Source organism: Callorhinchus milii, unplaced genomic scaffold (genome assembly GCF_018977255.1).
Source record: "Callorhinchus milii isolate IMCB2004 unplaced genomic scaffold, IMCB_Cmil_1.0 Scaffold1, whole genome shotgun sequence".
NCBI classification, from domain to species: Eukaryota; Metazoa; Chordata; class Chondrichthyes; order Chimaeriformes; family Callorhinchidae; genus Callorhinchus; species Callorhinchus milii.
The window spans coordinates 72,381,362-72,394,673 of NW_024704742.1; the positions used below are offsets into that span (position 1 = coordinate 72,381,362).

Genomic DNA, 13,312 nt, shown 5'->3' on the forward strand with positions numbered 1-13,312 from the left:
AATGCAATTAAATTGTAGCACGGAATAATCTATTCCATTTGTTAGCCAGTCCAGATGAAATTACTACCTCATTCTGACAACTTTAAGAAGCAAGACCTTTTTTTAAATTAATAATTCTGATGACTACTGATTCTTTTTGGTTAGCCAGATATACAGAAACCCTTTCTCATACTTAAGAGTATCCAAACTAAACATAGTACCATATATGCATGGAAATTTTCCTTTGACTGTAATGAAAGTGGGCAGTCACTCCCCAAGGGACATATCCCGTTTACCTAATCCTGGAATTTAATAGGCAGTGATTGCAAGAGTTAAGTCCTGGGGACCTTAGTGTCCATTGAGGTACTGTTGGAGTTTAACCAGCCAAAACCATGTAGCTTGATATTGTGAAACTGTCTGGTAAGATACCCACCACTTTTCCAGCCAGGACCATCCTGCCCCATAAACTTGACCCAAAGAATTACCACTATTGGTAATCAGTCCTTAAACATCTAACAAACACAGGTTTGAGCCCTTGCAAGGTAGATACTCAGCCAGCAAAACAATAATTTAGGATTGCTTTTATGTAGTTATATCCCTTATGGAGGTGCTCCAATCCACTAATCACACTTGATTTGCTTAATGACCACTTTAGCCTCTTGCTATGTTTGGTCACCAACCTGGTGTCACCTGCAAGCTTAACTACCTTACACTGAGCTTGCAAGTCCAGGTCACTGATGTACACAAGGAACAGAATGCACCCCACTTAATATTTCCCTCCATTTAACTTAGATCCCCAAACTAACTTGGCTTTCTTCCCAATTTTGAAGCCATATCTTGGCCCTGATACCCAGTGACCTCAGTTTATGAACGAGTCTTTCATTTGGTACTTTGTCAAATGCTCCTTGGAAATCTAGACACACGTCATATGGTTAAAATTCCTTTGCTCCTCTCTTTCTCGGCATCTGACAGTATTTGTTAAGCACCCACAAGACTATCCCACAAATAGGGCAATATATAAATAAGTTGTGGTTGAAATCATAGTGTTGACTTTCAAATTTTGCACCTCAAGTTCCAGTATTCCCATCTTTGAAATAAAACAATCAGAAAGTGAATGCAATCAAAATATTTCCATGGCATAACTTGAAGATAAGATGCCTTTATATCCTGGAAATACTTTTGGTGCCTGTTCAGATAGTCGTATGGGTTGTTTCCTGAGTAACTGCAGCACTTAACTGGTTTGAAGTTACATCCACTTCAGTTTCTTATGGGAACATTCACTGATGCTGGCCAACATGGAAGAAAGGAAACCAGACTTGTTTCTCCATTCAAGGAAGAAAGTTAATTAAAAAAAATCCATCAGAATTATTGAAACTACTATTCTTAGAGGGAATATTGTAAATGCTAGATTTAAAATGACCCAAAAGACAAAGCATAAAGGTTAATCTGATTTTGCAGTGTACAAACGGCAACTTTATAATGAACACTACATCCAGTGAGTTAGGTTATAAAATTATTTTACTGTCAAAAAATAGACAAGTTACAATTCAAGTTTCCTTAAAGGAACATTTCAATTTCATTGCTCACTGCAGTAACTGGTTAACAATATGCAGTGATTAAAAAAATATACCATTAGACAAACTCATAAGCAATCAATGCTTGCTAATCCATCTGTCCTAATACAATGACGAAAGGAGCAGGTTTGATGGCACTGAATGCTTGTTACAAAAAAAACAATGTGGGAAAAAAACATCCCAAATAGTGCAACACAAGTCCTACCATAAAAAAAAGTGCAAATTGCTCTATCATGGAGTTACTGCAAGTGTCAAACATGCAACTTATTCCCCTGCCCCATGTGTATTACCTAAAACTTTAGTGCACAAGAGTCATTTGTTTAATGACATTAACCAGTTAAGATTTAACGTACCAGTCTCATAAGCGTCACATTGGAGTTTGCCCATCCTAAACTAGAGGACTTTTCATTTTACTTTAATCGCTATCCCACATTTGCATACTTCAAGTTGTATCAACCAATTTAATAATCCAAATTTTTAAAATAGACTAAACATTCAGGGGTTGAAGACTGAAAAGGGGAAAACAACTAAATCTGCATCGTTTATGAAACTTGGTGTTACTATTCCAGTTATAATGCATTACAGGAACATGCTTTGCCTACAGATATGAAGGTCATATTAATCAGATAATTCGACAAGCTGTTTTAAATGAAGCCATATGCCCAGGATAATTTCCATCTGACTGATAATCCTAGTCATGTTAGATGTAAAATACAGATGGTAGGAACTACACAAATCAAAGACATGTGCATTCTATAATGCATTGGAAGGGAAGCTTAAAAATCACACTGAAGTGACCCTGTCACACCATTGAACAGAACATGGTTTTGTAGGCATTACTGAATATGGGTAGAATATGGAGCAATAATGAGTTGCTAATGCAATTGTGAATTGCTGACATGGAAGAATGAAGTAAAGCTACCAAGTAGAATACTAAATGTTTCGATTTTTAGCACTCTATGACCGTTCCAGCCGAAGAAGAATACAATTTATTTTTGATTAGGCGAAAGCCAGGACTAAGTTTCAGAGCTTGCCTGAACCCAGGTGCAAAACAGGTGCCAATGAAGAAAAAATCCCGGAGGCTTGGCCAGGTATTATCATCCTGCTTGAAGATTAAGGTCAATTCAAAAGTTGGAATTACACTGGAATCATATACAATTCTGTCCAATTTTTTACACATATTCTCAATTTCCAGATTGACATAGATAATGGACCCTCGCAAACCACAAGGTTCACTGGAAGAAAGGCAAAGCACGTCTCTGGCAACCCTTCTAATCAGTCTTTCAGGGACCAGAACTTCAGAGCAGTGTAGCTTAGTCTTTTTGGCTCTGGACAGACAGTTCTCAAAGAGTTTTGTTAGGTGCTGACATGTTTGCTCCTGAAAGACTTCCTCATTTATGCTGCATTCAGTCAGATTGCAATCCCAATAATCAAGATCTGCAAGAAAGAAAAATCATGATTTACATGAATGTTAAAAATACGCTCAATCAGAACAGCAACCCAGTGGGTTCATGTATAAATGAATGGCATTATTTAAAGTTAGGAACATTCCAAGTTTCATCCATAGTTGTGCTGAGTTTAACGTCTTCAATTCAATCGGCAAAAAGCAGCATTAAATTGAGCTTCAGTGTCCCCGGACTGGGGGAGGAGCAAAGGTTCAAGTTTATCCAACAACTGCATGACATCAGCCAGAAGACTTATTTTTTCCATATGCCTTTTCATCCTACCCACCCGATAAAAATTGGTTGCAATAAAAGATCATGCTAGAAAAAGAACACGACATCTAACACTTCCACCACCCCCACCCCAAAATGACACCACCTATAGCAGCCCATTCCCACCATCTTCCCCTGACCCCACAGCCACCCACCCCGGCCCCCAAAGCTGTCCAGCCCACCAGGACTGTCCTCCTGATGTGACCAGTGCTATATTGGAGGCAGGTACATTTTGTCTACAGCAGTGTTTGCTTTGGTCAGCCAGGTGTCTGACATGTGGAAACCCATCACTATGCTTAGGAGTATCCAAATCAAACTGAAATTTAAATGTATCCCACCTACACATGGGAAATCCAGGGACAGATTGTTGGAATGGAATGCACACCCTCTCCTTGGAGGGATGCACCGTTTACCTAATTCTGGAGAGTATTAGGTGCAGGTTGGCATGAACCAAGGCTTGGGGACCCCAGAGTGTGTGTTGGGGTAACTGATGGAGTCTAACCAGCTAAAACCAAATAGCTTGCCATTGATATCGCAGTCTGGCAAGCTTTCCCACTGCTTGTCCAGCTAGGACCACCCTACCAGTTAGGGCTTTGGCTTGCAGGGTTAACAGGAGCTGAGTGGGATGACTCCCTGCCTCCAGTGACTGCGCTACGAGGTGGTGCTGCTGAGCTGTCATCAGTGCCCTGGAATATTACGGACCCGCGAAGCTCAGGAACTGGACTGGAGACAGTCACTGAGGGCTGACTCGATTCTGTCATCCCGAGGTGACAGGAAGCACAGTCAAAAAGGAAGGTTTTCAGGCGGGACTTGAAAAAGGGGAGATAGGCCGGTGCCAGTTGAGAGGAGGCCCCGAGTGATAGATTGGGGATTGAGGAGGTCAGTGAGATAGGGAGTGAAGGGATTTGAACACGAGTGTGAGGAACTTGAAGTTGATCTGTTTGGTGATGGGGAGCCTGGCTAGAACTGGTGAGATGGGGTATGGCGTTTGGGCCCGGTATGTATGCAAGCAGCATACTTACCTGGCATATATAGGATAATAATAATAATCCTTATATTTGACATAGTGCCTTACTACATCTTTGAGACATCTCAAAGCGCTTCACAGAATAAACTGCAAAGTGAATTGACTGTACATTTTGTGGGCAAAACATTAAAAAAAACAGAATTTTGTTTTGAACAAGTTCCTTCTGTACAGATCTGCATTGATCATGCAGTACATTTAGAAAACAAATGTAATGCACGTAAGGATTTAAATCCCAAACAGCAATATAATTCACCACCCAACCATAGCAATCTGCTATAATGCTGATGGCTGCAGTAAGATAGTTAGCTAAACAAGCAGTCACTACACTGAAGGGTAATTACCTGCAAAGTACTTAGATACTTATAGTTACTGTATCAAACGCTGGCTTTTTAAATTAATTCAACTGCACTATCACCATGTAAAATATAAAACTGTTCTTTATGTACATAATCATTGAATCTTACAGCACAGAAGGAGACCATTTGGCCCACTGTCCACTCCCCCTCTCTTACCCCATAGCCCTGCAAAGTTTTCTGGTTCAAGTACCTATCTAATGCCCTTTTGAAAGCGATTATCAAAAAGGGGGTTAGGGAAGGGGATGGTGAATTATAACTCCTGTTTGACTGATTATTATTATTATGATTATTATGGTCAGCTCCCTCTCCTGATTGTTCGGCTATTGCTCCCCTCCCTCTAACCCAAGATACCCAGAGCCTATCGCAGCATCACCACAAAATATACAGTCAATTCACTTTATAATATACTTTGTGAAGTGCTTTGAAATGTCTCAAAGACATAAGAAGGCACTTTATCAAATGCAAGGATTATTATTAAAGCATCAGGCAACTCAGCAACAACGCAAGGACACCAAAGCCAAAACTTGGCACCTTCTGCAACTGGTCGGTTGAAAGCACCAAGGGAGGGAGAGGAGACCCTGCCTTTATTCCCTTAAGTCACTGGATGCGTGACTCGAGAACTCCTGAGAATCACGGAATAGCTACACACTGAAGCCTTTCTCCTGGGTACCGCCTCCGACTGTGCCTTACTCCAGACGCAGCCAAAACACTGGTCCATGCATTAGTCATCTCCAGACACGACATTTCAAATGCCCTCCTCGCCAGTCTCCCCAACTCCATCATCCATAGGATCCAGCTAATCCAAAACTGGATACTCATCTGTACTAAACTCCGTACGCTCATCACACCAGTTCTAGCCAGGCTACACTGCGTTGTCTGTGTCGGTGCCCGTGGTGCCTGTGTCGGTGCAAGCAATGCTGGTGCTGTCTGTGTTGGTGATGTTCGTGTGGGTGCCTGTGTGGGGGCTGGGCAGTGGCGGCGCTGGGTCGGGCGGGGGGCTGGCGGTGGTTGTGTTGGTGCTGCTTATGGTGGTATTGGTGGTGGCTGTGTTGGTGGTGCTGGTGCTGGCAGTGGTGGTGTTGTCGCTGGTGGTGTTGGCTGTGTTGGTGCTGGTGGTGTTGGTGTTGGCTGTGTTGGTGCTGCTTGTGCCGGCTGTGCTGGCGGTGGCTGTGTTGGCACTGGCGATGGCTGTGTTGGTGGTGCTGCTGCTGGTAGTGATGGTGGTGCTGCTGCCGGCAGTGGTGGTGCTGGTGGCATTGGCGCTGCTTGTTGTGGTGTTGGTGGTGCTGGTGTTGTGGCTGTGTTGGTGGTGGCTGTGTTGGTGGTGGCTGTGTTGGTGGTGGCTGTGTTGGTGCTGGTGGTGGCTGTGTTGGCGGTGGCGGTGCTGGTGGTGGCTGTGTTGGTGGTGTCTGTGCCGATGCTGGCTGTGCCGATGCTGGCTGTGTCGGTGCTGGCTGTGTCGGTGCTGGCTGTGGTGGTGCTAGTAGTGCTGGTGGTGGTGGTGGCACTGGTGGCTTTGGCGCTGCTTGTGGTGGTGTTGGTGGTGGCTGCGTTGGCGCTGGCGGTGTTGGATAACTGGATAGTCATCTGTACTAAACTCCGTACACTCATCACACCAGTTCTAGCCAGGCTACACTGCGGTGTCTGTGCCTGTGGTGCCTGTGTCGGTGCAAGCGATGTTGGTGGTGGCTGTGTTGGTGCTGGTGATGTTCGTGTGGGTGCCTGTGTGGGGGCTGGGCAGTGGCGGCGCTGGGTCTGGTGGTGGGTCGGGAGGGGGGCTGGGTAGGGGGCTGCTGGTGGTTGTGTTGCTGCTGGTGGTTGTGTTGCTGCTGGTGGTTGTGATGCTGCTGGTGGTGGTAGTGGTGCTGGTTGTGTTGGTGCTGGCAGCGTTGGCGCTGCTTGTGCTGGCGCTGGCTGTGCTGGCAGCGCTGGTGCTGGCGGCGGCTGTGTTGGTGCTGCTGCTGGTGCCGCCGATGGTGGTGGTGCTGGTGGCAGCGCTGGTTGTGTTGGCGCTGCTTTTGGTGGTGTTGGTGGTGCTGGCGCTGGCAGTGGCGGCGCTGGCGTTGGTGCTGGTGGTGTTGGTGGTGGCGGCGGTGGTGGTGCTGGCCGTGTTGGTGCTGGTGGTGCCTGTGCTGGCAGTGTTGGCGCTGCTTGTGCTGGTGCTGGCTGTGCTGACGGCGTTGGCAGTGTTGGTGGTGGTGCTGCTGCTGGTGGTGCTGGCGGCATTGGCGCTGCTTGTGCTGGCACTGGCTGTGCCGGTGGTGGTGCTGACGGCGGCGCTGGCGATGGCTGTGTTGGTGGTGCTGCTGCCGGCAGTGGCGCTGCTTGTGGTGGTGTTGGTGGTGGCTGTGCTGGCGGTGCGGGCAGCACTGGCAGTGGCTGTGGTGGTGCTGCTGCTGGTGCCGCCGGCGGTAGTGGTGCTGGTTGTGTTGGTGTTGGCGCTGGGTCGAGCAGGGGGCTGGGGGCTGGCGGTAGGTCGGGGGCTGCTGCTGCTGGTAGTGCTAGTGCTGCTGCTGGTGGTTGTATTGCTGCTGGTGGTGGTGGTAGTGGTACTGGCGGTGGTTGTGTTGGTGTTGGCAGTGCTAGTGGCATTGGCGCTGCTTGTGCTGGTACGGGTTGTGTTGATGGTGGTGCTGGCGGTGCGGGCAGCGACTGTGGTGGTGCTGCTGCTGCTGGTGGTGCTGCTGCCGCCAGCGGTGGTAGTGCTGGCAGAGGCAGTGGTTGTGTTGGTGTTGGCGCTGTTTGTGGTGGTGGCTGTGTTGGTGGTGCTGGCGCTGGCAGTGCTGGCGTTGGTGCTGGTTGTGTTGGTGCCTGTGCTGGTGGTGCCTGTGATGGCAGTGCTGGCGGCGTTGGCACTGCTTGTGCTGGCTGTGTTGGTGGTGGTGCTGCTGCTGGTGGTGGCTGTGTTGGTGCTGGTGGTGTTGGTGCTGGTGATGTTCGTGTGGGTGCCTGTGTGGGGGATGGGCAGTGGCGGCGCTGGGTCGGGAGGGGGGCTGGGTTGGGGGCTGCTGCTGCTGGTTGTGTTGCTGCTGCTGGTGATGGTGGTGCTGGTGGTGGTTGTGTTGGTGCTGGCAGTGCTGGTGGCGTTGGCGCTGCTTGTGCTGGCGCTGGCTGTGCTGGCAGCGCTGGTGCTGGCGGCGGCTGTGTTGGTGCTGCTGCTGGTGCCGCCGGCGGTGGTGGTGCTGGTGGCGGCGCTGGTGTTGGCGCTGCTTTTGGTGGTGTTGGTGGTGCTGGCAGTGGCGGTGCTGGCGTTGGTGCTGGTGGTGGCGGCGGTGGTGCTGGCCGTGTTGGTGCTGGTGGTGCCTGTGTTGGCAGTGTTGGTGTTGGCGCTGTTTGTGGTGGTGGCTGTGTTGGTGGTGCTGGCAGTGCTGGCGCTGGCAGTGCTGGCGTTGGTGCTGGTTGTGCTGGTTGTGTTGGTGCCTGTGCTGGTGGTGCCTGTGATGGCAGTGCTGGCGGCGTTGGCACTGCTTGTGCTGGCTGTGTTGGTGGTGGTGCTGGTGGTGTTGGTGCTGCCGGCGGCGTTGGCGCTGTTTGCGCCGGTGGTGGTGCTGACAGTGGCGCTGGCGGTGGCTGTGTTGGCGCTGGCGATGTTGGTGGTGCTGCTGCCGGCGATGGTGGTGCTGGTGGCGTTGGTGCTGGTGATGTTCGTGTGGGTGCCTGTGTGGGGGATGGGCAGTGGCGGCGCTGGGTCGGGAGGGGGGCTGGGTTGGGGGCTGCTGCTGCTGGTTGTGTTGCTGCTGCTGGTGGTAGTGGTGCTGGTGGTGGTTGTGTTGGTGCTGGCAGTGCTGGTGGCGTTGGCGCTGCTTGTGCTGGCGCTGGCTGTGCTGGCAGCGCTGGTGCTGGCGGCGGCTGTGTTGGTGCTGCTGCTGGTGCCGCCGGCGGTGGTGGTGCTGGTGGCGGCGCTGGTGTTGGCGCTGCTTTTGGTGGTGTTGGTGGTGCTGGCAGTGGCGGTGCTGGCGTTGGTGCTGGTGGTGGCGGCGGAGGTGGTGCTGGCCGTGTTGGTGCTGGTGGTGCCTGTGTTGGCAGTGTTGGTGGTGCTGCTGCTGGTGGTGCTGGCGGCGTTGGCGCTGCTTGTGCTGGCACTGGCTGCGCCGGTGGTGGTGCTGACGGCGGCGCTGGCGATGGCTGTGTTGGTGGTGCTGCTGCCAGCAGTGGCGCTGCTTGTGGTGGTGCTGGTGGTGGCTGTGCTGGCGCAGGCTGTGCTGGCGGTGCGGGCAGCACTGGCAGCGGCTGTGGTGGTGCTGCTGCTGGTGCTGCCGGCGGTAGTGGTGCTGGTTGTGTTCGTGTTGGCGCTGGGTCGAGCAGGGGGCTGGCGGTAGGTCGGGGGCTGCTGCTGCTGGTAGTGCTAGTGCTGGTGGTTGTATTGCTGCTGGTGGTGGTGGTAGTGGTACTGGCGGTGGTTGTGTTGGTGCTGGCAGTGCTAGCGGCATTGGCGCTGCTTGTGCTGGCACTGGCACTGGCTGTGCTGGTGGTGGTGGTAGCGGTGCGGGCAGCGGCTGTGTTGGTGCTGCTGCTGCTGGTGCTGCCGGCAGTGGTAGTGCTGGCAGAGGCAGTGGTTGTGTTGGTGTTGGCGCTGTTTGTCGTGGTGGCTGTGTTGGTGGTGATGGCGCTGGCAGTGCTGGTGTTGGTGCTGGTGGTGGTTGTGTTGGTGGTGGTGCTGGCGGTGGCTGTGTTAGTGCTGGCTGTGTTGGTGCCTGTGCTGGTGGTGCCTGTGATAGCAGTGTTGGCACTGCTTGTGCTGGTGGTGGCTGTGTTGGTGCTGGTGGTGTTGGTGGTATTGGTGCTGGCGGCGGCGTTGGCGCTGCTTGTGCTGGCTGTGCCGGTGGTGGTGCTGGCGATGTTGGTGATGCTGCTGCCGGAGGTGGTGGTGCTGTTGGCGCTGCTTGGTGGTGGCTGTGTTGGTGCTGGTGTCGGTGCTGATGCTGCTGTTGCTGATGGTGCTGGTGTTGGTGTTGTTGGTGCTGGTGTTGTTGGTGCTGGTGTTGTTGGTGCTGGTGTTGTTGGTGCTGTTGCTGGTGTTGCTGGTGTTGCTGCTGTTGGTGCTGGTGTTGTTGGTGCTGGTGTTGTTGGTGCTGTTGCTGGTGTTGCTGGTGTAGTTGGTGCTGGTGTTGTTGGTGCTGGTGTTGCTGGTGTTGCTGGTGGTGCTGGTGTTGTTGGTGCTGGTGTTGTTGGTGCTGGTGTTGTTGGTGCTGGTGTTGTTGGTGCTGGTGTTGTTGGTGCTGGTGTTGTTGGTGTTGTTGGTGCTGGTGTTGTTGGTGCTGGTGTTGTTGGTGCTGTTGGTGCTGTTGCTGGTGTTGTTGGTGCTGGTGTTGTTGGTGCTGTTGGTGCTGGTGTTGTTGGTGCTGTTGTTGGTGCTGTTGGTGCTGGTGTTGTTGTTGCTGGTGTTGTTGGTGCTGTTGCTGGTGTTGTTGGTGCTGGTGTTGTTGGTGCTGGTGTTGTTGTTGCTGGTGTTGTTGGTGCTGTTGGTGCTGGTGTTGTTGTTGCTGGTGTTGTTGGTGCTGTTGTTGTTGGTGCTGGTGTTGTTGGTGCTGTTGCTGGTGTTGTTGGTGCTGGTGTTGTTGCTGGTGGTGCTGATGCTGTTGGTGTTACTGGTGCTGGTGGATGTTGACCGGCTGGTGCTGTGCTGGTGCTGTGCTGTCTGTGAGTGGCTGTACCTGGTGCCGGGCTGGTGCTGTGCTGGTGCTGTTGGTGCTGTTGGTGTTGTTGCTGGTGTTGCTGGTGTTGTTGCTGGTGTTGTTGGTGCTGGTGTTGCTGGTGTTGTTGGTGCTGGTGTTGTTGGTGCTGGTGTTGTTGGTGCTGTTGCTGGTGTTGTTGGTGCTGGTGTTGTTGGTGCTGGTGTTGTTGGTGCTGGTGTTGTTGGTGCTGGTGTTGTTGGTGCTGGTGTTGTTGTTGCTGGTGTTGTTGGTGCTGTTGCTGGTGTTGTTGGTGCTGGTGTTGTTGGTGCTGTTGTTGGTGCTGTTGGTGCTGGTGTTGTTGTTGCTGGTGTTGTTGGTGCTGTTGTTGTTGTTGCTGGTGTTGTTGGTGCTGTTGCTGGTGTTGTTGGTGCTGGTGTTGTTGCTGGTGGTGCTGATGCTGTTGGTGTTACTGGTGCTGGTGGATGTTGACCGGCTGGTGCTGTGCTGGTGCTGTGCTGTCTGTGAGTGGCTGTACCTGGTGCCGGGCTGGTGCTGTGCTGGTGCTGTTGGTGTTACTGGTGCTGTTGGTGTTGTTGCTGGTGGATGTTGACCGGCTGGTGCTGTGCCAGTGAGTGGCTGTACCTGGTGCTGTGCTGTGTCAGTGAGTGGCTGTACCTGGTGCTGTGCTGGTGCTGTGCTGTCTGTGAGTGGCTGTACCTGGTGCCGGGCTGGTGCTGTGCTGGTGCTGTTGGTGTTACTGGTGCTGTGCTGGTGCTGTGCTGTCAGTGAGTGGCTGTACCTGGTGCTGTGCTGGTGCTGTGCTGTCAGTGAGTGGCTGTACCTGGTGCTGTGCTGGTGCTGTGCTGTCAGTGAGTGGCTGTGCTGTACCTGGTGCTGTGCTGTCAGTGAGTGGCTGTACCTGGTGCTGTGCTGTGCTGGTGCTGTGCTGTCAGTGAGTGGCTGTACCTGGTGCTGTGCTGTGCTGGAGCTGTGCTGTCAGTGAGTGGCTGTACCTGGTGCTGTGCTGTGCTGTGCTGGAGCTGTGCTGTCAGTGAGTGGCTGTACCTGGTGCTGTGCTGTGCTGGTGCTGTGCTGTCAGTGAGTGGCTGTGCTGGTGCTGTGCTGTGCTGGTGCTGTGCTGGAGCTGTGCTGTCAGTGAGTGGCTGTGCTGGTGCTGTGCTGTCAGTGAGTGGCTGTGCTGGTGCTGTGCTGTCAGTGAGTGGCTGTACCTGGTGCTGTGCTGGTGCTGTGCTGTCAGTGAGTGGCTGTGCTGGAGCTGTGCTGTCAGTGAGTGGCTGTGCTGGTGCTGTGCTGTCAGTGAGTGGCTGTACCTGGTGCTGTGCTGTCAGTGAGTGGCTGTACCTGGTGCTGTGCTGGTGCTGTGCTGTCAGTGAGTGGCTGTGCTGGTGCTGTGCTGTCAGTGAGTGGCTGTGCTGGTGCTGTGCTGTCAGTGAGTGGCTGTACCTGGTGCTGTGCTGTCAGTGAGTGGCTGTACCTGGTGCTGTGCTGGTGCTGTGCTGTCAGTGAGTGGCTGTGCTGTGCTGGTGCTGGTGCTGTGCTGTCAGTGAGTGGCTGTGCTGTGCTGGTGCTGTGCTGGTGCTGTGCTGTCAGTGAGTGGCTGTGCTGGTGCTGTGCTGTCAGTGAGTGGCTGTACCTGGTGCTGTGCTGTGTCAGTGAGTGGCTGTGCTGTGCTGTGCTGGTGCTGTGCTGGAGCTGTGCTGTCAGTGAGTGGCTGTGCTGGTGCTGTGCTGGTCTCCTGCCCCTCACCTGCAGACTCCCTGTCGGCCCTCCCGGCGGCTCCCGCTCGGCGCCGCTGCTGTTCTCGGCCCCGCAGCTGTGAGCCGCACTCAGAGCTTTTGGTCTTCGAGCTGCTCGCGACCATCGCGTGAGAGATAAATTACTATATAACTTAATAAAATGTATTCACAAATAAATAATATAAATAAACGACCCCACCACACGCCGCGGGGCTGAGCGGAGGGCGGAGCGGAGGGCAGTGCGGGAGCGGTGCGGTGCGGCGCTGTGCGGACAGACCCGCCGCCCCAGCGCCGCCCTATTTATAGCCGCGTCCTTGTTACTAGCTGACACCGCTCCCGGTGACGTCATCCGGCCCCGCCCCCAGCCCCGCCCCCAGCCGGGCACGGGGAGGCGCTGCCATTGGCTGCCTCTGCTCCGCCCCGCGGCCAATCGGCGCTCGCCCCGGCGGACACCCCCTCCCCCCGCCTCCCCATGCGGAGCCCGTGCGCATGCGCGGGTGCCTGTGTGCGTTTACCGACTTTGTTGACACTGAATGTGACAGATGTCGCTCAGAGGGCGGTTTACAGTGCCGTGTACACGGGGTGTGCCCTGTGGGCTGTGTGTGTGTGTGTGTGTGGTGGTCCGTGCGTTGTGTGTGTGTATGTTGATGGGTGTATTGTGTGTGTGTGTGTGTATAGTGGTGGGTGTATTGTGTGTCTGTGTGTATGTTGATGGGTGTATTGTGTGTGTGTGTGTGTATATAGTGGTGGGTGTATTGTGTGTGTGTGTATGGTGGTGGGTTTATTCTGTGTGTGTATGGTGGTGAGTGTAGTGTGTGTGTATGAGGGTGGGTGTATTGTGTATACAATGATGGGTGTGTGTATAGTAGTGGGTGTATTGTGTGCGTATACGGTGGTTGTTGTATTGTGTGTGTGTGTATGGTGGGGGTTGTATTGTGTGTGTGTGTACGGTGGTGGTTGTATTGTGTGTGTGTGTACAGTGGTGGTTGTATTGTGTGTGTGTCTACAGTGGTGGGTGTATTGTGTGTGTGTGTATATAGTGGTGGGTGTATTGTGTGTGTGTATGGTGGTGGTTGTATTGTGTGTGTGTATGGTGGTGGGTGTACTGTGTGTGTGTGTATGGTGGTGGGTGTATTGTGTGTGTGTGTGTACAGTGGTGGTTGTATTGTGTGTGTGTATGGTGGTGGTTGTATTGTGTGTGTGTACGGTGGTGGGTGTACTGTGTGTGTGTGTATGGTGGTGGGTGTATTGTGTGTGTGTGTGTACAGTGGTGGTTGTATTGTGTGTGT

At 52.5% G+C, this 13,312-nt stretch overlaps 1 protein-coding gene across 1 annotated transcript; it reads right to left on the reverse strand.

Moving 5' to 3' along the window:
• Nucleotides 1-1,479: 1,479 nt before the first annotated feature.
• Nucleotides 1,480-12,255, reverse strand: LOC103188543 (DNA damage-inducible transcript 4-like protein). Its single transcript, XM_042338089.1, has 2 exons — nt 12,034-12,255; nt 1,480-2,990 (listed from the first exon to the last, which is right to left on the reverse strand). Exons 1-2 carry the CDS (start codon nt 12,146-12,148, stop codon nt 2,503-2,505), a joined length of 603 nt encoding a protein of 200 aa, XP_042194023.1. The 5' UTR covers nt 12,149-12,255; the 3' UTR covers nt 1,480-2,502.
• Between the last annotated feature and the right edge of the window lie 1,057 nt (nt 12,256-13,312).